Genomic DNA, 25,016 nt, shown 5'->3' with positions numbered 1-25,016 from the left:
CCATCTGATGGGAAGAGCTGACTCATTTGAAAAGACCCTGATGCTGGGAAAGATTGAGGGCAGGAGGAGAAGGGGATGACAGAGGATGAGATGGTTGGATGGCATCACCGACTCGATGAACGTGAGTTTGGGTGAACTCCGGGAATTGGTGATGGACAGGGAGGCCTGGTGTGCTGCAGTTTATGGGGTCGCAAAGAGTCAGACATGACTGAGCGACTGAACTGAATGAGTTAAAAAAAAAAAAGTTCCCTGCATTTCAGGTATTTCATTTTCTAACTATGAACCAAACATGTATACACATAGTCACTACGTATTTACTGTTCCTACAAAGAGTACTCCTATTTATACTGGCAACAAGAGATGCTACTGAGATATCAGCAGGTAAGCTGCTGGAAACTTCTGTGGTCAACAACCACCTCTTCCCAGGTGTTCCACATAATACTATTTCTCTCTATTGATCTCATGGAGCCTCTTATCCCTGGATGATATCATAACTATGAGCCTACACTTGTAGCACCCAAGTACCTTTATTTGTAAAATGCTATGCATTTTCCAATTGTGGTAAGGCATATATCAAGGACTCTAGCCACAAAGGCTCTAGTGGTGAAATACATTCACAGCCTTCTAAATTAGAACTTGAAACACATATTCCTAACTAGACAAGATAACGGACAGTAAAAATCTACCTATAATTCAATATCAACATAAACTTATTTCAGCATTTCTAGGGAAGAAGAACAATGAATTCCAAATGTTCAATCTACAATCATATGAAATGTAAGCCATTAGTTACTAACTACCTGTGAAATTAAATATTTGTTATCCTTCAGCATTTATTGATCCCAAATAGCTAATTCTCAGGAATCTTTTACACTTCATCTTCTTTCAGAAAAGAAATTCTAAAATATTCCCAAGCCTCTAAATGTCATCTTTTTTTAAAAAGTAATTTTTAAAAAAAATTATAGCTAGATATTTTAAGAGTTATCAAAAGGAATAAATCACAAATATCCAAATTAATAGCTTGAATACCTCATATTTGAAACTTGGTCTTGTGGAACTGAACCAACTGTTGGAACTGCAGGTAATTTTGCATTAGATGATCTACCACCTATAAGAGAAAATAATCATTTATGGGATGAACAAGAATTCAAACAAAAAAGGTATCTTGATACCAAATCACAAAAAAAAAAATACTATATTGCATTTTTCCCGGTGCATTTTGCCAGACAGCACAGTTAGTAAAGAACCTGCCTGCCAATGCAGGAGACACAAGAGATGCAGGTTCAATCCCTGCATCAGGAAGATCCCTGGAGTAGGAAATGGCAACCCACTCCAGTATTCTTGCCTGGAAAATCTCATGGACAAACGAGTCTGGAGGGCTACAGTCCATGGGGTCGCAAAGAGTCCAACATGACTGAGCATGCACACACCCATACATTTTTAATGCCTATTATAATTTGATGGGACTTCCCTCGTGTCTCCTTGGTAAAGAATCTGCCTGCAATGCTGGAGATGTGGGTTTGATCCCTGGGTAGGGAAGATCCCTTGGAGAAGGAAACAGCAACACTCTCCAGTATTCTTGCCTGGGAAATCCCATGGACAGAGGATCCTGGCAGGCTACAATCCATGATGTTATAACAGAACTAGACATGACTTACAGACTAAACAACAACATAATTTGGATAACATTAAAATCTACCAATTAACAAGGTTTTTCTTGAATCATTTAATATATAATTCTCACATAAAAGAGTCTTTAAAACCATCAGCTGAAGAAGTAACAGAAAATTCTGAATCACTCAATTGGGATCATGATTCATTCAGTTCAACATCAAATAGCAACGGACATACCCAAGTAGAAACTTCTTAAAACTGAAGCATAAAGGAGAAACTACTAATTCCAAATTTAGCTTAAATAGGTATGCCTCATTACCATGACAACTGTATGCAGTCACTAAATAACTTCTGCTCTATACTTTAAACGCTTCTGAGTCTAGTTCAGCAAACATTATGCAATGATCAACTGAGAAATCTTTCTTAAGTGATGGCAACAGAGCATAGACTCGCTCCTGGGTGTCCTCCCTGTAATTAGGACATAACCTGATGTTGTATTTGTCATACTATATTTCAACTGATTTTTTAAATGTCCTTTTCCCTCGTATACTAATCTTTTTGAAAGCAGAGATCTCATCTTTTTCATTCATCTCTCTCAAACACCTAAAGTAACACAATAGAAGGTTCTCAACTTATAGTTGCAAAAATCATTCCCTTAATCAAACCATCTCCCAGATTTTAGTAGGTCATTCTTCCCATATGGTATAAATTTCCTCTCCATTTTCTGTAATTTTATGTCCCTATCTTTGTTCAAACTACTATATAAAGTTAATTTCGATCATGTGATCTAATTGTGCTCTCCAATGAACACTCCCAGATATCCTTATTTTTGTTTATCTGTATTGTTCAATGGCCAACTCACCCTCTTAGAGTACAAACTGTTCACAATATCCTGCCCTACACAGAGCTAACTTCTTTATGTTTTACAAAAATAACTGTGCTAATAAATTTTACTTGGCAAGAGAAAAATAAATACCAGGAAATCAACTCTGACAAAGTCAAAGAATGGACAATACATGATATAGGAAGTTTGAAAAAGTCCAGAAGACTAATTTGGATGGTAATTTACTGAGGCTTGAAGAGTTCTAAAAAGTTCACAAAAGTAGAGGAAAAATAAAGTTCCCATTTAAGAATCAGAATACATGAGACAGAAAAGCATTTAATTTAAGCTAGGAAGAAAACCTGAAGAAACAGAAGGGTCATTTCCTAAGATTGATAACAGGGTGAAAGAAGAGGAGAGAGGACAAGCGCAGTGTTCAATGCCACTCTCCAACACAAGGGTCACAAGAGTCCCTGGGACTCCACCGGGAGGGCATCCTAACAGCACGGAGGGGACGCGTGCAGGAGACGCACATATTTTGCTTGCATTGGCAGCCCAGGAAGTGAAATTTCCATTTCTAGAAACAGTGTCTTCAAAGGACGCCAAGTTAGTATTAGAGCAGACTGAAATCCCATCACAATTCTATAGAGGGACAGACCAAGAAAGGCAGCTGACATACTGAAGCAAATGAAACAAAGATGCAAAGCTTACACACAAGGAGGGAAGAGAGGCTTGAAGAATTCTGCAATCTATTAGGATGCACTATCAGAGGTCTGCTGCTTTTGATCCATTCTTAAAACTTCAGGCGTGGGCACACTAGAAACACCTAAAGTAGACAAAATGGTGTGGACAGAAAGATAAGCGAGAAATAGAAGAAATTTCCATCTAGCATGCAGAAAGAAAGATGGTAGAAATAGGTGAGAAGGTAGAAAATCAGCCTCTTTGGCATTGGGGAGCTGGCTGTAATGCCAACTAGGCCCTGCGGTGGTTACGGGCTGGCTTTAGAACCTACAACTAGGTCATGGTCTTCTTTTGCTGACTATGAACAATTTCATAAAACAGCAACATCAAACAATGCCATGCCATGACTATGATGAACCAACATAAAATACCACTCCATAATCATGTCCCAAAAGACCAAAACATGAACTCCAGGCAAATAACAAAGATGGTCAAACATCCCGAATTCTAATATGAAAGACTGCTATTTCTTTACTAATTAGAGTTTTAGGCTCTGTCAAGTCTTCCATGATTCTAGATAAGACCTAATTAGGTTATCTAAAATCATAGAATTACCCATGCTTCCTGACAGTACCTAATGCAGAAGAAAGGCCCACTTCCATAACCCTGACCTCAAATTATCATTTTTTTTCCAATTATTTTATTTACCCAATGCATGGATACATCCTGATTTTTAAATTCAGAAACGTTCTGTACAAGCCCTCCTAGTCCCAGTCCTTTTCCAAAGGTAGCCACTAGCCGCAGTTTGGAAACATATTCTTCCGGACTCTGTTCTCTACACTTACATACAAACTCAAATCCTTTAATAAATCATTTTCCCGGAGATGTCCCAAGTTTCCTCATTGTCTACATTCTCCCTCACTGAATTAATTTATTCAAACAAAGGTTTATTACTAGGATCTTGATTGGAGGACACTGATACAGACTTTAGACAAAGTCATCAGAGAAAAGATAGGAATCATGGGCTCATTTTAAAAGAAACAGAATTTAAGAAATCTCTAAGTAAGAATTATTTTCCATAACAAAATTTAAAAGAAACAGAATTAAAGAAATCTCTAAGTAAGAATTACTTTCCATAATTTCATAACAATCTATTTCATCTTGGTAAGATGCACATTCTCCCACATGATAACATCTCTTAAATCAATGAATTTTACAAAGGTATCTTAACAAGTAGTGAACTAGAAGTTGAGACCTAATTGTGAGAAAACTGGATAAAATCAGGAAAGCAACAGAATTGAGTCTGTAATTTGGTAAATGACTAAAGAAGGGGGAATGCAGTAACTCTCTGAATTCACTGTTTTGACAATCTACAACCTCAAGATTATATAAACTAGAGGAGAAACACTTGTAAAATATAAGCATATCATCTGAGGACACGTATACCTTGGAGATATTTTGGGTTCAATTCCATACCACGGCAATAAAGTAAATATCACAACAAAGCAAGTCACACAAATTTTTTGGTTTCCCAGTGCATAAAAATCCATTTGACATCATAGAGTTACAACATACTTTCAATCTGTTAAAAAAATTTTTTTTTAATTTTCAGAAAAATTTCTAAACCACACTGTATCTGAAAACCACAATAAAGTGAAGCACAATAAATGCATTATTTTACAAATTGAAGATCTGTGGCAACTCTGCATCAAGCAAGTGTATGGACACCATTTTTCCAATGATACTTGCTCACATCACATCTAAACATCCACATTTTGGTGCTTCTCATATTTCAAACTTTTCCTTTTTATTATTATATTTATTATGGTGAGCTGTGATCAGTGATCTTTGATGTTATTATTGTAAAACTATTATGACTGATGGAGAAGGCAATGGCACCCCACTCCAGCACTCTTGCCTGGAAAATCCCAAGGACAGAGGAGCCTGGTGGGCTGCAGTCCATGGGGTCTCGAAGAGTCGGACACGACTGAGCGACTTTACTTTCACTTTTCACTTCCACACATTGGAGAAAGAAATGGCAACCCACTCCAGTGTTCTTGCCTGGAGAATCCCAGGGATGGGGGAGCCTGGTGGGCTGCCGTCTAGGAGGTCGTACAGAGTCAGACACAACTGAAGTGACTTAGCAGCAGCATTATGACTGAAGGCTTCAGTTATGGTTAGCATTTTTAATAATAAGTTATTTTTAAGTTAAGGTATACACATGGTATTTTTAGACATAATGCTACAGGATAGTGTAAATAACTTTTATATGCACTGGGAAACAAAAAATTCATGTGACTCACTTTGTGATAGTCACTTTATTGCAGTGGTCTCCAAGGTATGCCTGTATATAAAACATATACTCTCATTAACATACATATGTATATAGTACACTCCCTAACCTGACCCCTGAGAGGACCTGCGAGCATCTAACACCTAACTGTATGCACCCTGGCTTGTGAGTACTATACCCCACTATACAGACAAAGCAGAAACAGTTGGTTTAGTATCTGTGGAAGAAAAGCACAAAATGAACTTGAAACATCTACTTTTGTTTTCTAGAAGGCAAGGAAATGTCCAAGGAATGACAGGATATGTCCCAGTGGCAAAGGGGCCAGCTTAAAGGGACTCGCACCTACCAAGATGAAGACAATCTGAGCATGAAAATAACAACAGCAACTGATTATAATATGTCCAATAAAACAGGAAGCCATGAAGCCATGCTGATAAAACTGACTGCTGATAAAATTAACAATCTGGAAAATAGGATATTTAAAGAATTTCAAAGTATATCTCGACAAAACACTTATTAATCACAACTCTACAATATAGAAACCTGGCAGCTATACTTTAATCAAGTGATGAAAGTGGTCACGGTCAAGCATTTTAACCATTTTAACAAATCAAAATTGTGCACCATATGATCAGATTCTTTCCTTCTCTGTCCCAGAACAGTTCTAGCAGAGAAATATAATGATTTTAATCAAGAGGAAATACCAGATCAACTCAAATTCAGGGACACTCATTTGGTTGTTCCCAGTATTTTACAATAAACAATGTTTTGTATGTGCTTATATAAATCTATACGCACTCCTTTATATCCTTGAAGTAACTAGGTAAAGTCAATAAGCCCAAAGTTTAATTGTTGATACACACTGGCTTCCCTGGTAGTTCAGCTGGTAAAGAATCCACCTATAAAGCAGAAGACCCCCATTTGATCTCTGGGTCAGGAAGATCCCCTGGAGAAAGGGATAGGCTACCTACTCCAGTATTCTTGCCTGAAGAATTCCATGGACAGAGGAGCCTTGAAGGCTACAGTCCAAGGGGTCGCAAAGAGTTGGACACAACTGAGTGACTTTCACTTTCATACACTGTCAAATTGCCCAATTGCCCTAAAGAAAGAAAAAGTAATTTCCACCTCTTTATTAATAAAATTGAATATATTTTTTCCAATTGACAGGAAACATAATTGACTGTTCTGATCTTTTGAGTATTTTTATTGGAATCTTGTTCTTTATGATTCCACTCATCAGCCACCCACAACCAAAGCATTTTCAAATTGAATCTTAGCTCTATCAATAAAAGGTCAGTTTGTTTGGTAACAGCTACCCTTAAGAGGTTATAGAATAAAAGTTCAGGGAAAACAGAAAGGATTCTGTCACTTACTGTGTGACCTTGGGCAAAGTTACTTAAGCTCTCTGTGCTTTACTTACCTCATCTAAAAAATTAACAGTGATACTCATGTCACAGAATTATTTCAAGGATTAAAGTACTTAGAACCTATACCACAGTAAACATACAATGAGTGACAGTTTCCCTTCCTACTCTTCTATTCTAGGACCACCTTTAAAATATTGAAAGGAAGTTATCATGTTTCCCTTTAGTCTGTACTTGAGGCTGAAAAGACACCCAAATTTTTCAATGATTATTCATGTGACATTAAGCACAGGTAACTTAAATGAGATGAAGCTTATAAAATGAAGTACCTTTACAAATTTCCCCATACAAACTTAAGATGAAAGGTAAATTCTTTTGAAAAATCTAGAACCCAATCCCAGATTTCACTGCTATAAAAAGTGGATTGCCAACAGTTTCATTTATCAGATTGGTATAAAAAACAAAGAGCCAAAAACATTTGGTAAATCTAGCCACTGTCCTCCACAGCCTGTCACTGCCTCACACCATTCCCAAGATTTCCTGGATTACTTCAATTTATCCAGGCACTTTGATTCAGCTTGCTCACTCAACTAAGGCAAAGTTAATTCTGGCTATAGATAAACAAAGCCAGGCTCTAATCAGGGATTTTGTAGATTTAACTAATTAAGAAACAGCAAAGATCTGGGATAACGTGACCTTCTGAGAAACATGATTGGTCTTTAGGCAGAATCTGATCAATAATCAGCAGTTCTGATTACAGGTCTCAGACAAACAGAAGCATTGGGAAATGTGGACTGTTTTATTGGAGAGCGAGTACTTCAGCAATCTTCCCAGTTACCCTCTGGATAATTACCCAGCCTAGCTCTCAGAGTGTGGAGAAGGCAATGGCACCCCACTCCAGTACTCTTGCCTGGAAAATCCCATGGACAAAGGAGTCTGGTAGGCTGCAGTCCATGGGGTCGGGTCGCTAGGAGTCGGACATGACTGAGCGACTTCACTTTCACTTTTCACTTTCATGCACTGGAGAAGGAAATGGCAACCCACTCCAGTGTTCTTGCCTGGAGAATCCCAGGGATGGGGGAGCCTGGTGGGCTGCCATCTCTGGGATTGCACAGAGTCGGACATGACTGAAGCGACTTAGCAGCAGCTCTCAGAGTGAGCATACTCCTACAAGACAAACTTATCCAGAGTGAATCTCTCTTTTCCACAACACATTTTCTTCCCCTTCCATTGATAATTAGAGTTGACTTTTCTTTTTATTAAGATTATAGTTTCTTGCTGACCTTCTTGCCATACTCGCCACCCGGCTCAAGAGAGAGCGAGCTATCATTACATAAAAAACTAACAAATTAAATATAATCTATCTTAATGAATAGGATTGATTTTTAAATGAAGTACACATTTTTTTCATACTAAATTTTTAAAGTACATGTATCAATTCCCATATTTTCACTGCCAAATGATTTCCAGTCTTGTATTTTGAAATTAAAATTTCAAACTGGAAGGCAAGATAAAGTGAAATTGAAAATATTTATTTCTGTCAGGGCCAATCCTTCTATTCTCACATAACGCTCATTAAGTCCTTCAAAGACCTAACACTGTTATTACACCCAGTTAATGATACCTGCGATTTTCTAGATTCCTGACAGCAATATGATCATTGAATCATGGTTGGCCACTGACTTCTGCTACCAGTGATTAATGAAATATTTCTGAGCTGTTTATAGAGATAGTTTTTAAAAACCATCTTTATTTAGAGTATGTTGGACATTTTCCCTAAAAGGACTAATTGGCATCTTTTCTTGATCTTTTCTGAAGTTGACATAAAGGAATTATAAGGTTCAATCTAGTTAAAAATAGAAATAGAAGTAAAAAGTCTCAAGAAAATGTCAAGTAAAAAGTCTCAAGCTTCACAAAATAGTTTAAAACATTAGCTTTAACTGTCCAAACTGAATCTGATTTTAATAAGCTGAAATATATATCAAAATTTGCAAAAGACAAGGAGCATTGAGGGATCAAAAAAAAAAAAAGTAACAAAAATAATTCCTTGATACTACCCTAGAAATGTCAATTTTCAAACCTACATTTTTTTATTGTGATCTATAGCAGAAAGGGATTTTCTTTAACTAAAGTTTTTAAATCACAAGAAGACACATTATGGAGAAAGATAAACGAATCAATCAGCAACAGTTTTAAGGAAAAAAACACACAAAATTCACACCAGGTGTCCTTCATTCCTACCAGACATAAAAATGTAACTTCCAATACATTCTGTATTTTTTAGCTCAGATTAGTCATAAATTTATGACAAATTAGTTTTAAACTAATTTAACAATAAAAATATTTTCAACAAGTGATCACACATGTAAATTCAAAAGCTACTTCCAACCTGTGAAATGCTACTGACTTATCTTTTCATTACCCTTACACTGATAAACTGTCTCCTTTAAACTGACATTTTTCCAGACACTCAAAAGAACAAAAAGGAAAATGTAAATAGATCATCTGTCTAGCATCTATCCAGAGAATAGCCAATTGTTTATTCAAGGTCCCTAAGGGTCTACATAAATAATGTCCTTTGCAATAAAGTCTCATTAAAACAAATGCCAATATTTAATCCCTAAACACTGTATTTTTCAACTGCATCCTCTCTCCTTTTCTCCCTCTCTCCCTCCCCACCCATTCCAGACCTATTCAAGGAGGGACAGTCTACATGCCAGTTTAAACTCTTCATTAAATAAAAGAAACTTTTATTGAATAAGTAAAGATAAGCCTCTTAGGTCAAACATCATATGAAGTGAAGAACCAAGTATTTTCTTTCGACATTAAAAATAAACATTCTAATTCATATCAATAATATGCATGGCTCTGATAAAAAGAATACAGAGCCTAATATTCTAATAAAGGTATGATTATTGAATTTTGCAAATTAGCAGACTCAGCACTTAAAGAACTTAAGAGCAATTCATTTAGATCCTTCACTGGGCTTACTTCAATTCTGTTTTAATCATTTACGCTTTGCAATCACATACATTTGAAAAATACCACAGGATATTTGAATAAAGAGTAACTGCATCTTAACATGCAGTCTGGGCAATTAAACCTTTACTAATGAGTAACCTGAAAATCTATAAATTTTGATATATTTCTACAAACCTCTGTTTTCTCTTTCAGTGTTCTTTATAAACAAATATGCATACACAAAGGGTATACTTTGTTCTCTGATGAATATTTTACAACTTACTTTGAAACATCTGTCATTATTATATTAAACATTTTTGCTAATAAAATGCTACAAGAGCTAAGAAATATTATTCAAACCAAACTCTGAAATTTGAACACTGATCATCATTTCAATAATGTATGCTGCTTTAAAATTTATTTACAAATTTATTTTTCACAAAATTATTTTGGAGGTAATGTTTTAACAGAAAAGCTCTGACCTCACATAAGCTGACAAGCTCCAATCCTTTTTCTGGGATCCAGTCCCAGTTTCTCTTTAATTGTGCCACACATAAAACACAGCAATCTCATTCTGATATCAAAATTTCCAAATAAACTTTTCTGGTACAAAACTCATGTTTTATGTTTTCTAGTCCCATGATTTCTTCCGAGAAAATTTCCATTTTGCTAAGCTACTATCAAGCATATTTTTATTAACCAAAAACTATTATTGAATATGAACAGTTCATTTTTTGTTGCTGACTCACTATAAAATTCAGAACTGAAGTCATCCTATGGCACAAAGGTTTATTGTCTACAGGGACAGATATTAACTATACTTTCAAATAAAGAAAATACTCTCTGATCAAACCCAAGACTATTATCTAACTTGCTCAGATTTACAAGAATAAACTGCCCAGCCCAGCACATAATCACAATAACAATCAATTCATCCACAAATTATTTTCCCAAAATCCTGTTTGAATCAGAAGGATAACAAGATTCAATATACTGCATATAGCCTACTTTTTAATGGCAAATAATTTAAATCAAGAGATCTACCAAAAAAAAAAAAAGAAAAAAATCTATCAACTAAAATTATTAACAGCAGAAATCTCTCTTTATTTGATTGGATTCCAGGTGAAAAGAGAACAGACTACAAGGGAAGTATGGTAGGCAAAAGCATGAAAAGCAGGGCTGTAGCTGGGAGGGACTGGGGGCGGGGGGAGAGGGGACAACAGAGGACGAGATGGCGGGATGGCATCAGCGACTCGATGAGTGAACTCTGGGAGTTGGTGATGGACAGGGAGGCCTGGCGTGCTGCGATTCATGGGGTCGCAAAGAGTCGGACACGACTGAGTGACTGAACTGAACTGACTGAGGAGAGTCAGAAACAGGATTTCTTATCAAAGCAATAATATTCATGGCAGCAATCAATGGAATGGAATAGAAGCAACAAATTAAAATCGTACCACTTAAGTGACAACAGGAGCCTAGTGACAAAGGAAGAGGGAAAAGATATCAAAACAAGTGACAAAACTAAAGGCCACCATCATAAAAACAACTTACAATGACTTAAAAGAGAATGAATTAATTTTTTAAATAATGGGAGCTAGAGAGAAAAACGAAACTACTACAAATTCTACTCCAAATTGAAGACAGTGGGAACTATTTGGGAAATACTACCACCATAAACTATACAAAATTTAAACAAGCGGGGGGAAACTGGTAAATTACGACCTGGATGCAGAGTGCTTCACTAACTAAAGCCTTTGACTGTGTGGAGCACAACAAACTGTGGAAAGTTCTTAAAGAGATGGGGACATCAGACCGCCTTAACTGTCTGCTGAAAAATCTGTATGAAGGCCAAGAAACAACAGTTAGAACTGAACATGGAACAACAGACTGGTTCAAAATTGGGGAAGGAGTACATCAAGGCTACATATTGTCACCTTAAGTATTTATCTGTTTAACTTCTATGCAGAGTACATCATGTGGAATACCAGGATAGACGAAGCACAAGTTGGAATCAAGCCTGCTGGGAGAAATAATAAGCTCAGATATATCCAGATGATACCACCCTAATGGCAGAAAGTGAAGAGGAACTAAAGAGCCTTGTGATGAGGATGAAAGAGGAGAGTGAAAAAGCTGGCTTAAAACTCAACACTCAAAACACCATGACATCTGTTCCCATCACTTTATGCCAAATAGAAGGGGAAAAAGTGGAAGCAGTGACAGGTTTTATTTTCTTGGGCTCCAAAATCACTGTGGACAGTGAATGCACCCATGAAATTAAAAGACCCTTGCTCCTTGGAAGGAAAGTTATGACAAACTTAAGACAGCATATGAAAAAGCAGAGACATCTATCAGCCAACAAACGTCCATACAGTCAAAGAGAATTGGACCATAAAGAAGACTGAGCACTGAAGAATTGATGCTGTCTAATTGTGGTGCTGGAGAAGACTCTCAAGAGTCCCTTGGACTGTATGAAGGTCAAATCAGTCAATCCTAAAGGAAATCAACCCTAAATATTTCTTTAAAGGATTGATACTGAAGCTCCAATACTTTGGCCACCTGATGTGAAGAGCTGACTCACTGGAAAAGATCCTGATGCTGGGAGAGACTGAGGGCAGAATGAGAAGGGGGCAACAGAGGATGACATGGTCAGATGGCATCACCAAGTCAATGAACATGAGTCTGAGCAAACTCTGGGAGATGGTGAAGAACAGGGAAGCTTGCAGTCCATGGCGTTGCAAAGAGTCAAACACAATTTAGCAACTGAACAACAGTAACATCCAACAATTACAACAGTCTTCAAGATAGAAAATTATTCTGTAATTCTGCATATGGTTCTTCAGGGTGAGTATTTTATATTATAATGATTACTGGAAAATGGCTTCAGAAAAAAATCCATCATACTTTTTTATATTAAATAGCAAACCAGCGTGTGTGTTCTCACCTTGCAACCCCACTGACTGTAGCACACCACGCTGCTCTGTCCACGGGATTTTCCCAGGCAAGAATACTGGAGTGGGTTGCCATTTCCTACACCAGGGGATCTTCCTGACACAGGGGTCATGGCAGGTGGATTCTTTACCACTTGTGCCACCTGGGGGGCCCCCTCTCTATCAAATATTACCTATAACTCAGCCTTTTTCTATTTATATTAAATATTACCCATATATCAGCTTTCTTTCTATTTATCTCTTCTGAAGACTGCAGGAAATTTTTTCTTTCCCTTGTATCACTATTATTTATTTTTTTTATTTAACACTTTTTCTATCTTTATTGAAATAAGTCAGACAAAGACTGCACAAATTTTTAAAACTCAGATCCTATTTAATTTGTTCCATAAACTGAAATTAAAGGGCACTGTATTCAAAGTAAGATGAAAATACTGAACTTACTACATATGGTCCAGGAAGTTACAAGAAATTAATACTACTGAATTTAAAAGACGGCAGAAAGTTTCATAGATATTAGTAACATCTGCCTTTTTCCCAACAGAGGGCTGGTCTAGAAAAATCACAGTTGACTCTTTTTAAGAGTCAACTTTAGAGGTGAAAGAACAGAAATTTGTTTAACTGGTCCAAAATAGATCACCAAATTGCTTCTTCTCCAAAATACAAAAAAAAAAAAAAAAAAACCACATCACAGTATAATGGAACAATAAAGAAGAAGGAAATTCTACTAGAGTACTATACTTATTTTCCTTTATAGTTTCTCACTAAGACAATGAATGATGAAAAAATATATACATATACAATACTATTGCAAGATATTAATGACACAGGAATGAAGAGGGGGTAAAACTAAGAAGGTATAACACAGGAACTCTCTATCTTCCATTCCTATAACTTAAAACATCTAAAAAATAAGATCTATTACTTTGCTTAAATGTTTTAATAAAACAAAAAATGAGACAGCACAAGGCTGCCTACTACCATTGAAGCTTTTAGCTTCCTTGTAAACATTTTCCTTCAACAACTATCTTTCCTAAGTATAAAAATAATATGTGAAGTGAAGTCACTCAGTCGTGTCTGACTCTTAGCGACCCCATGGACTGCAGCCTCCCAGGCTCCTCCGTCCATGGGATTTTCCAGGCAAGAATACTGGAGTGGGGTGCCATTTCCTTCTCCAGGGGATCTTCCTGACTCAGGGATTGAACCCGGGTCTCCTGCATTGCAGGCGGACGCTTTACCCTTTAAGCCACCAGGGAAGCCCAATAATATAGGATTACGGATAAATTTTTGGAAAATTAAAAATTTCAAAAATCAAAATTTCCAGTAATTCATGGGAATAATAATGTAGCTTCAGTGTACATTTCCTTGCTTTTTATATATGAAAAATATATACATACTTCAAATATTTACTATTACACAGCATGTAATGTCCGACTCTTAGCGATCCCATGGACTGCAACCTACAAAGCTCCTCCAATGGGATTTTCCAGGCAAGAGTACTGGAGTAGGTTGCCATTGCCTTCTCCCCAGAAAAATACTATTTACATGAAATAATGTCCCCCTTGTTTTAACTTGGTCTTTTTTTTTCTTATACACTGCAGCAGGTTTAATAGCAGCCCCAAAGGTATGCCCAAGTTGTAAGCCCCAGAACCTACAGAGAGGACTGTATTTAGAAAAACAATCTTTGTACCTGTGATTGTGGACTCTGAGATCCGATCAGCCAGGATTAAGGCGGGCCCTTGTTTGTCTATGCTCAGCTGCTCATTTGCGTTGACTCCTTGCTACCCATGGACTATAGCCTGCCAGGCTCCTCTGTGCATAAACTTTTCCAGGCAACAATACTGGAGTGGGTTGTCATTTCCTACTCAATAACTTGGTCTTTTTACTATCACATAGTCTTCAAGTTCACCTGGTATTATCACTAAGTTTCTAATCAACAGCTAGGATTTAAGGTCTTGCACCCAAGACTTTGGAAGGAATATAGAAAGAGAGATGGGACAAAAATCAAACTGCAGTGAGAGTTACTGAACTACCAAGACTAACACCTGAATGATGACTCGGGGGCAGCATTCCCTTCCCAAGTATCTAAGTCAGACACTATGCAAGAGAGAACAAAGTACTGGACACCACATGAACATCTGGCAATTGACAACCAGACTCAAAGACCAAATTTCACCAAAACTTCCTTATACTAACTCTACGTATATACATCTCAAGAGCAGGGACAGGAAAAAAGTATTTTAATAGATCTGTCATTCATTCATCCACCCAATCAGCGGCATCCAAATCATCATACATTACTATGTTTAAGTGGGAAAAGTACTGAAATCCTTGATTTAACTTATTTCATATTACTCAAATTTATTCAGAAAATTGTTAAATAATCAACAACATACTACAACAGTATATTCATTTAAAACATGCCTTACAAAACTTTTTACTTAATCAACAATCCTAAACTTTGCTAAAATGAGATTAAGAACTTTTTGGTTGTAATCACTGGTAACAAACTCACCAGGTGATTCTCCCCCCACATCTGAGGCTTGAGCTGAATCTACCGAAGAAACCACACTAACAGCATTGGTAGGTATACCTGTAAGTGTGGAAGGTAAGACTGCTGATTTTTTTGTTGCAACGATGACACTTCTGTAATAAAGAAAATAAATAGATTTTAAAATATAGAAGATCACACAGTTACATAAATTTCAAAACACAAAATAGGAAACCAATTTCTTTCTACCATATTATCTCTATTTTCATGTACAATTTAGAAAATATTCTCAACAAGGACTCACTTCAATAGTATTCACATTAATTTATTCTTTACTTTTCAGAATCAAGATAATGTTCTATGAAAATATAATAATACATGTTAACATTTAAACTTATATTTACTACATTCTTTAAATTTAAAATCATCTTTAATTATCCAACTTAAAATATAAACAAAGGTATATACAAAAAAGAAATATGGCATTCATGTGGAGAAGTAACTTTTTCTTAACCTCAGAAGTAAAGCAGGAAACTCAACAGATTTCTACAAGAATTTTAAAGCACCAGTAAGTTGAAATGATAAAACCTTAGAAATCTTATAAAGTAAGAAAATGCAGACATTAACAATTTTTAAACATGTATACAATCAAATTTTTACTTTTCAACCCTCAAAGACTATCTTGTGATAATATTACAAAGAAAAAATAATGCATACATATAAAAGCTAGATGTAAAAATATCAACTAATCAAATTTGTTCATCTCTGTATTATTTAAACACAGGTATTTATGATATACCAATTTCAATTAAAGGGTAATACTTTATGCCAAAATAGTAACTAAAAGACCTTATTAGGCATAACATAAAATGCACTTTTAATTGAAGTTAGCTCCATAAACATGCAAAAACACAGTTAATGAGGTAAAGAGGACAGCTGATATATAATGCACTCCCACAGCAGTGCTTACTTTTAATTACCTGGTGTTAACCATAAGCCTAAAGTCTTCAACATTCAATTTGTTTAATCACATCTTTTGTTGACAATATTGTAACTGCAAGCTTCAAGTATTCCCTTAACAGCTTTATTCAGTTTCGAAATAAAGTTACTTAGACACTTGATCCCAATAAATGCATTCAGAAGTGAAAATTATACAATTCCAATACTTTAAAATACATTTTGTTTCTTTTGTTACATCGAAAGAGATAACACGAAGTGAAATAGGTTCTGTTTTACTTCAGTGCCTATCATGTGACAGCAAACACTGCCGCCAATTAAATCCAGTTCTCTGTGCTAGGCATGGCGTAGCCAATGTACTGGGGTGGCTGGTGGCACATCATTATAAGGGTGACTGCCAATGTTAACTATACACTAAAAAATAGAAGCAACAGCCACCTGAGCCCTCAATCCAAAATGCTGTGCTTAAATCACGGTAGCTTGTATCACGTGAAGATTATTGACTTTAGGGGGAGTGGATGACCACCCCCCTGCATGTGTGCACGTGTGTGTGTGTCTGTGTGTGTATGTGTACACGTGTGCTGGTAGTACATTCACAAAACAATACAAAATGTTCTTTGTGAATTACCTGCTTGAAGGCAAAACTTCACAAGCCTATTGTTTAAGAAAATCTGTAGCTATTTATTTGCTAACAAGCTATTTTGACGGGAGAGGGGCGAACATGGATGATCTACTCTGATATTTGACCACAAAAGAAACAACTAGCAAGATCTAGTTTACTCATACAAGAGCCAAGTACTGATAGGAGCAACAATTTAGTATTTAGAAAAGGGAAACCGTTTTTTCTATATTTGAAATTTAAGCCATAAGCCTATCCTATGTACCGGCGATTCTACTCTTATAAATTTCCTCACCATAACTTAAGTCCATAAAGAATAGATATAATAACATTAAGAAATGCTTTACTAATAACAACCAAAAACTGGAAATAGCCCTGAATCTTTAAGCAGAAAAATGAATTAAAATTTGGTGGTATACACATAGAATGGGATAATAGTAATAGAAATAAACTACTGATTAACATAACATGTATGAATCTTAAAAGCATTATGTTAAGTGAAGGAAGCCTTATACAGAAGAACACATACTTTGTATTTCCTTTAAGGATGTAAGGATGTAAGTCCTTCATGAACTTCCTACATGACGCTCTAGAAAAGGCAAAATTAATCTGTTGTTTAAACAATATAGAACAATAATTGTCTGTGAGGGTAGGATAGGCACTAGCCAGGAAGAAGCGTTAAAGAGCTTTCAAGACTGAGGACAACTCGACTGGAAATTTAGGTTAGGTGTTTAACTTGTCAAAACTCATAAAATGGAACACTTAAGATTTGTGCCTATCATAGTATGTACACTTTACCTTAAAAAACTGTATTGGTCTTTGGTTAGAGATCTACGCGCCTTAACTGTTTAAGACCGAAGTGATCTTATGCCTGCAACTTACTTTGAAATGCATAAAAAAGTAAGACTGATGGATACAGAGATGGTTATATGGAGAACTGTACAATGAAGTAAACAAACAAAGACTAATTGCAGAATCTCAATGACAGGTCACTAAATGTTCACTGTACAATACTTTGAACTTCTCTGTATGTTTAACAAAATGGTGAAAAGATAGCAACAACAAAAAATTTACCACAGATGTCCCATAAAACACATAATTTCTATTCGTCCAAGATGGCACAGTTAATAAAAGATAACAAAAGAACCTGACCTCATTTCTGTTCCTTCAAACAAGGGCCATTAATAATGTTTTCAATCATGAATAACAGCTATAACTTAGTTCAGTAAATATTTATTGTCCTATATCTTTCACACATTCTCATTCCAAACACATCTGAAGTGTGGCTTCCTATATGAATTTACATTTAACTAGCATTCCTTACAGACTTCTGCAATACGCTCTTACGGTTCTTGAACTAAGCATGTACATTATTTCACAGCTCCAATCCTCTGTGCGTGCTATTTCTCTACCAAGATCCCTTCCGCTTAGTCTGTTTGCCAGCAATCTTCCTTCTCACCTTTCAAAACCTTGCCAAAGGTTAAGCGTCCCCAGACAGCCAAGGCGATGTTCACTATATTCTTTGTGTTCTCACGTGATCCAATTATACAAACTTTAATAAATACATATAATACATGATCCTATCATATAAACTTAACAAATCATTAATGAATGCTAAGATTAAGCACTGATAATATGTCAAGAATTACTACTCAATTCACAAAATAATCCTAACATACTTATTACTTTCATTTAAAAAACTGAAAAAGTAAAGTTCAAAAAGGAAAAGTAATTTGTCAAGGTAGATGGCAGAACTGCCCCACAATTCTAGGTTTATCTAAACAAGGGCCTTTAATTTGAACCAGTTCCTCATACTGACCTTTAAGTTTTATTGAGATATAATTCACATTCCATACAATTTATTTATATACAGTATAAAATTAAATGGTTTTTAGAATATTCAAAAACTGTACAACCATCACAATTATATTAACATTTAAACATAATTCTATATTATAATCTATAAGCAATGAGAATAAAGATTTCCAAGATTTAAAATTATTAATACATATGTACTACTACTAAAATACAAAAAATATGTCTGTTCAAGAAAAACTGAGTTCTTTAGCAATTTCCTTAGTACATAATAGAAAAATAGAATGAATCAATTTCCATATTCAATGATTGTTTCAAATCACCTCTGAGAAAGTAACATAATAATGCTTTAGCTTTGGGCTATATAAAAACAAAGAAATTCAGTCACAAAGATTCATTTAGAAGGACATTAAGTAGAAGGCAAATTTCATATTTTCACTCCCTTTACTGTTTTTATTACTATAAATTTTCTGTGTAAAAGACTAAAAGCTTCAACACAGGGTATACTTAAGCTGCCATACTCATCATGTATAAAGTGTGACTCTAAACTGTTAGGAATGTTGTTTAGTTGCTAAATCCTGTCCAGCTCTTTTGTGACCCCATGGACTGGAGCCCACCAGGGTCCTCTGTCCACGGGATTTTCCAGGCAAGAATACTGAAGTCGGTTGCCATTTCCTTCTCCAAGGGATCTTCCCGACCCACGGATCAAAGCTGTATCTCCTGCTTGACAAGCAGATTCTTTACCTCTGAGCAAATGGATTAGTAAAGGCTCTCTTAAAATTTTAATAAAATGGCATCATTTTCATCCTACAGCTTGAGGTTCTACTTAAAATAAACTGAAATCCTTGACTGAATTTTTGATATATGCCATCAATTTTAAGAAAAAGCACTTCAAACTTTCTGGCATAAAAAAATCAGAAGACAGATAAGTCCTTTAATTATGCAAGCTGTTTTTCCAAACTTTCAAGTTATAACGAAATATTAAAGTATAAAATTCCACATATTATAGCTTTTTTTCTTTATACTCACCAACTTTAATAATTAGTATCTGTAAAGCACTATGCCAAGGACATATATGAATTATGTTACTTACATTTACAACAAACTACCACCACCATGAGGGGATTATTTATACTAACAACCCAAGAGGTAAGCACTTCATATTATTAGCCCCATTTTACAAATGAGAAAGAAGTAACTTTCCTTAGCCTCCACAGATAGAAAGTATAAACACTGCTGACTTTTCTTTTTCTTACCTGAACTAGGGAGACTTTTTTGAAGATTTCTTTTTATTGAGTAACAACAAAAAGAGAGCAACATTTTCTTCCAGATCACTAAGGTTCAGAAGTTCCATTTCAGAACTGTATCAGTTTGAAATATCATAAACTTTCACAGAAACGGTATTTTCTTTAACATGCAAATAGTTCACTAAAGGAGAAGAGCATTTTAAGCCAAGTACTTTAGTCCCTAAGGATCTAGCTGAAAAGCCAGACAAAGCCCTTGAACTTTATCAAGATAAATCCCTGGTATCCACTAATCACCAGAGAGGATCTCTGAGTGAGATAAGAGCAGGAATTTTGGCATGGGAATGAACACAAACACCTTGCCATCCACAAAGGCCCACAACCTGGCAGCCTATCAGCAAGGTTCCACTCATGGAGCTGTTACTCTAAACTTTCCAGCTATTGCTTGGAAGTTGATAATTCTTAAGATATGAGGAGAGTTGTGATTTCTGACACAGCATTCCAGAGATAAATACACGATCAGAGGGATGCTTTGAAATTCTCAAAGATACTCCTTTGGTCTAAAGCTGCATGAAAAGTTTTTCAAAAGGTGTCTCTTGCTTTGAAAAAGAGGGGGGGAAACCAGAGCAGTTTGCTTGCCATCAGACAATATGTTAAGTGCATACCAGACATGTAAGCTCCAAATAGCCTCCTGAAAAATAGTATTGCCAAATTCCCCTTTGTTTTGTATTTTAATAAATCTCTAAAATTGTATTCCCTTTGCAGTTTCCTGAATAGGTTCATAACCTACTCACTGAAGGTATCATGAAGGCACAAAAAATTTTTACACTATTTAAAAAGAAATAAATGCCAAAACACATGAAAATTGGGGAATTTATAACGAAACAACTTTGATTATATTAGAAATATACATTAAATATAAAAACCTACCCTCAAGTTTTTCTCATTACTTAGTCTAAGACAAATACAAATTTAAACAAGTTTATAAATACTGTCAATTTTTTCAAAAACCTAATCATTTACACCTCAAAATATAGTCACTGCACTTTGTCATATACTTTTTGAGACATACGGAAACATATATATGTTTTGTTTTTTTTTTAAGACCATTAAAGCCCAAATTAAACTGTACTCTGCTTTTTCATTTAATAATATATCTTCAACATCATTTTACATCAATACATAGTGTTGTGCTTCTCTCTCTCTCATCAGTGGCTGCAGAGTATTTACCATATGCACAGGAAACAACACATGTAACCAGTTCTTCATTTGCAACCATGTTCGCATAGCACTGCCAAATGACAGGGTAGAGAGTCACTGGCTATGGCTCAAATCTCAGCTCCACCACTTATTAGCACAAGAGCTTAAGCTGCTTTTTTACATTCCCTATGCTTCAGTTTCTTCATCTGTAAAGTAAGAACAAAAACAGTATCTGTCTACCCACCTACCTGCCTATCTACAACAATGCACTTTAACACTTTAACAGGGTAAAAGCTCAACAGGTATTAGCTTAATTATGAAATTCCTCTTACAGGAAGAAAACATCTTGTACCTGCATACACCTGTATAAACTTCTAGAGATATAATTAAGTTTGCATATTTTAAACTTTAATTAACTGCCAATTTTCCCTCAAATAAACTGAACCACGATGCTCTCCACAATATACCCTCAATAAGACTACGCATAATCTTTTAAACTTCTAGATTTCTTCACGCTAAGTGCTACAGATCAATATATAGTCAATATCATTTCACACCAACACATATTGTTCTGCTTTTTTTCCGCTTTAATAGCCATATAGTATCACAATGTCATACAGGAAACTGAGACTCAGGAGGATGAGGTAATCTGTCCAAATCCACTAATAAGTAAGTAATCAAGCCAGAACTCACACACAGCTGTGTTTGATTTCCAGAAGCAATATATAACTCCTACAACCCTAATTTAAAAAAAAATAATAGGAAGAAAGGAATAAAAGGAAAAAAAAATCTGACTCTAGCAACCACTGTATCTACAACAACACATCATACATATACCAATATGCTATTTACCTGGAATTTAGACTATCAGTCTTACCATTCTAGGACACTTGATCTAAACTTTAGATGGAGGAAGAAGGAACAAGATGACAGAGGGTGATGACAAAAAGATTTTCCAATAAAATTATATATTCCCTGAGTTCAGCGCACCTTAATTATATAAATCATTTTAACCAGCTTGAATGTCTAATGTGCCAGCAAGTCTGAAGTAGAAAATCAAGAGATAAGATGAAATACAGAGAAGGCACAATGAAATAAACAAGACAGAAGGAAATTATGATGAAAATATGTCAAAAGAAAACAGAAGCCAACTGGAAGGAAATCCCACTGGCCAAATAAGAGACAATTTCAGTATCAAGATAAACACAACTGAACAGGATAATTCATTCTATAAAACAGGAAATCATAAGGCCATATATTGAATGTATTGAAATCATTTGATGAAGATGATAACAGTTTCACAGTACCTCTTCCCAAGGAGAAACCCAGAAAATACCATTTAAATAAACGATCTGAATGAATATCATCAGTAACAAGATAAAACTGTGTGCCACTAGACAGAACACAATAGGAAGAAACAGTGCCACTTCCGTGATACTACTCCCAAACACGCTTTAAATTGAACCGAATCTCGAGGAAACATTAGACAAACTAAACTGAGGGACACTCCACAAAACATTATGGACTCTCACCTTCTAAAGGGTCGAGGCTATTAAATTTAAGCAAAGACGAAGGAACTATTCTTCTAAAATGAAGGAGAATAAACAGACACAACAAAATACAGTATACAATTCTGAATTCAATCCTTCTACTAAAAAGAGCATTGCTGAGAAAAATCAATGAAACTTGAAATGTGTTTGAAGATTTGAAGGGAGTATGATATCTATCTTAATTTCCTTATTGAGATGAATTTACTGTGTATACCAGAAAAAAACACAATAAACTATTCAAAAAGGATGGAGTACTGTATCAATTTCCCCTCAACAGGTTCAGGAAAAGTAAAAGTTCTTTTAATTGGCAACTTTTCTATAAGGTAGAGCTTGTCAATATTGTAAAGTTTAAAAATAAAATAAAATAAAATAATTCAATAACTCAAATATACGTCTTACAGAGAGAATTTCAGAAAATTTACCGTAAATTTAATATAAAGAAAAATCTCAAGTAAATTAGCCGAAGGTTTCTTAGAACAGAACCAACAAAATCAGCAATCTACAGTCAGCTCTCTCAAGCTGTCAAGACAGACACTTAGATGAATTCCTGAGTCTGCCAGAATTCACAGATTCCCACTTTCTCCACAAAGCCTGGCACATATTGACAGCAGGGGAGTGAAAGATAGCCATCTGGAAGAATAAGTGATTTCTAAGTTGCAACAAACAAAAGAAGAAAATTATTTAATATGCAACTTGCTCTAAACAGTCAGCAAAAACAAGGCCGGGAGCTGACTGTGACTCAGATCATGAACTCCTTATTGCCAAATTCAGACTTAAACTGAAGAAAGTAGGGAAAATCACTAGACCATTCAGGTATGATCTAAATCAAATGCCTTATGATTATACAGTGGAAGTGAGAAATAGATTTAAGGAACTAGATCTGATAGAGTGCCTGATGAACTATGGACTGAAGTTTGTGACATCATACAGGAGACAGGGATCAAGACCATCCCCAAGAAAAAGAAATGCAAAAAGCAAAATGGCTATCTGGGGAGGCCTTACAAACAGCTGTGAAAAGAAGAAAAGCAAAAAGCAAAGGAGAAAAGGAAAGATACACCCATTTGAATGCAGAGTTCCAAAGAATAGCAAGGAGTGATAAGAAAGCCTTCCTCAGCTATCAGTGAAAAGAAACAGAGGAAAACAACAGAATGGGAAAGACTAGAAATCTCTTCAAGAAAATTAGAGATACCAAGGGAATATTTCATGCAAAGATGGGCTCAATAAAGGACAGAAATGGTATGGACCTAACAGAAGCAGAAGATATTAAGAAGAGGTGACAGGAATACATAGAAGAACTGTACAAAAAAGATCTTCATGACCAAGATAATCACAATGGTGTGATCATTCACCTAGAGCCAGATATCCTGGAATATAAAGTCAAGTGGGCCTTAGAAAGCATCACTACAAAGCTAGTGGAGGGGATGGAATTCTAGTTGAGCTATTTCAAATCCTGAAAGATGATGCTGTTAAAATGCTGCATTCAACATGCCAGCAAAGTTGGAAAATTCAGCAGTGGCCACAGGCCAACTTGAAAAAGTCAGTTTACATTCCAATCCAAAAGAAAAGCAATGCCAAAGAATGCTCAAACTACCGCACAATTGCACTCATCTCACAGGCTAGTAATGCTCAAAATTCTCCAAGCCAGGCTTCAGCACTACGTGAACCGTGAACTTCCAGATGTTCAAGCTGGTTTTAGAAAAGGAACCAGAGGAACCAGAGATCAAATTGCCAACATCCGCTGGATGATCGAAAAAGCAAGAGAGTTCCAGAAAAACATCTATTTCTGCTTTATTGACTATACCAAAGCCTTTGACTGTGTGGATCACAATAAACTGTGGAAAATTCTGAAAGAGATGGGAATACCAGACCACCTGACCTGATTCTTGAGAAACCTATATGCAGGTCAGGAAGCAATAGTTAGAACTGGACATGGAACAACAGACTGGTTCAAAACAGGAAAGGGAGTACGTCAAGGCTGTATATTGTCAAACTGCTTATTTAACTTCTATGCAGCGTTCATCATGAGAAACGTTGGGCTGGAAAAAGCACAAGCTGGAACCAAGATTGCCGGGAGAAATATCAATAAACTCAGATATGCAGATGACACCACCCTTATGGCAGAAAGTGAAGAGGAACTAAAAAGCCTCTTGATGAAAGTGAAAGTGGAGAGTGAAAAAGTTGGCTTAAAGCTCAACATTCAGAAAGGTAAGACCATGGCATCTGGTCCCATCACTTCATGGCAGACAGATGGGGAAACAGTGGAAACAGTGTCAGACTTTGTTTTTCTGGGCTCCAAAATCACTGCAGAAGGTGACTGCAGCCATGAAATGAAAAGACTCTTACTCCTTGGAAGGAAAGTTATGACCAAACTAGATAGCATATTCAAAAGCAGAGACATTACTTTGCCAACAAAGGTCTGTCTAGTCAAGGCTATGGTTTTACAGTAATCATGTATGGATTTG

At 35.8% G+C, this 25,016-nt stretch overlaps 1 protein-coding gene across 5 annotated transcripts in view; it reads right to left on the bottom strand.

Moving 5' to 3' along the window:
• LRBA (LPS-responsive vesicle trafficking, beach and anchor containing) overlaps positions 1–25,016 on the bottom strand; it is a 758,995-nt gene that overhangs the window by 541,347 nt on the left and 192,632 nt on the right. For all 5 annotated transcript variants that reach the window (XM_010840761.1, XM_010840760.1, XM_010840763.1 and 2 more), the window contains exons 31-32: positions 15,194–15,324; positions 1,030–1,108 (exon numbers count right to left, since the gene is read on the bottom strand). In XM_010840761.1, coding sequence (XP_010839063.1) covers positions 1,030–1,108; positions 15,194–15,324 — 210 coding nt within the window. The remainder of the gene's footprint in view (positions 1–1,029; positions 1,109–15,193; positions 15,325–25,016) is intronic.

Source organism: Bison bison, unplaced genomic scaffold (genome assembly GCF_000754665.1).
Source record: "Bison bison bison isolate TAMUID 2011002044 unplaced genomic scaffold, Bison_UMD1.0 scf7180017864146, whole genome shotgun sequence".
Classification (NCBI taxonomy): domain Eukaryota; kingdom Metazoa; phylum Chordata; class Mammalia; order Artiodactyla; family Bovidae; genus Bison; species Bison bison.
This window is presented reverse-complemented; position numbering and strand designations above follow the sequence as displayed.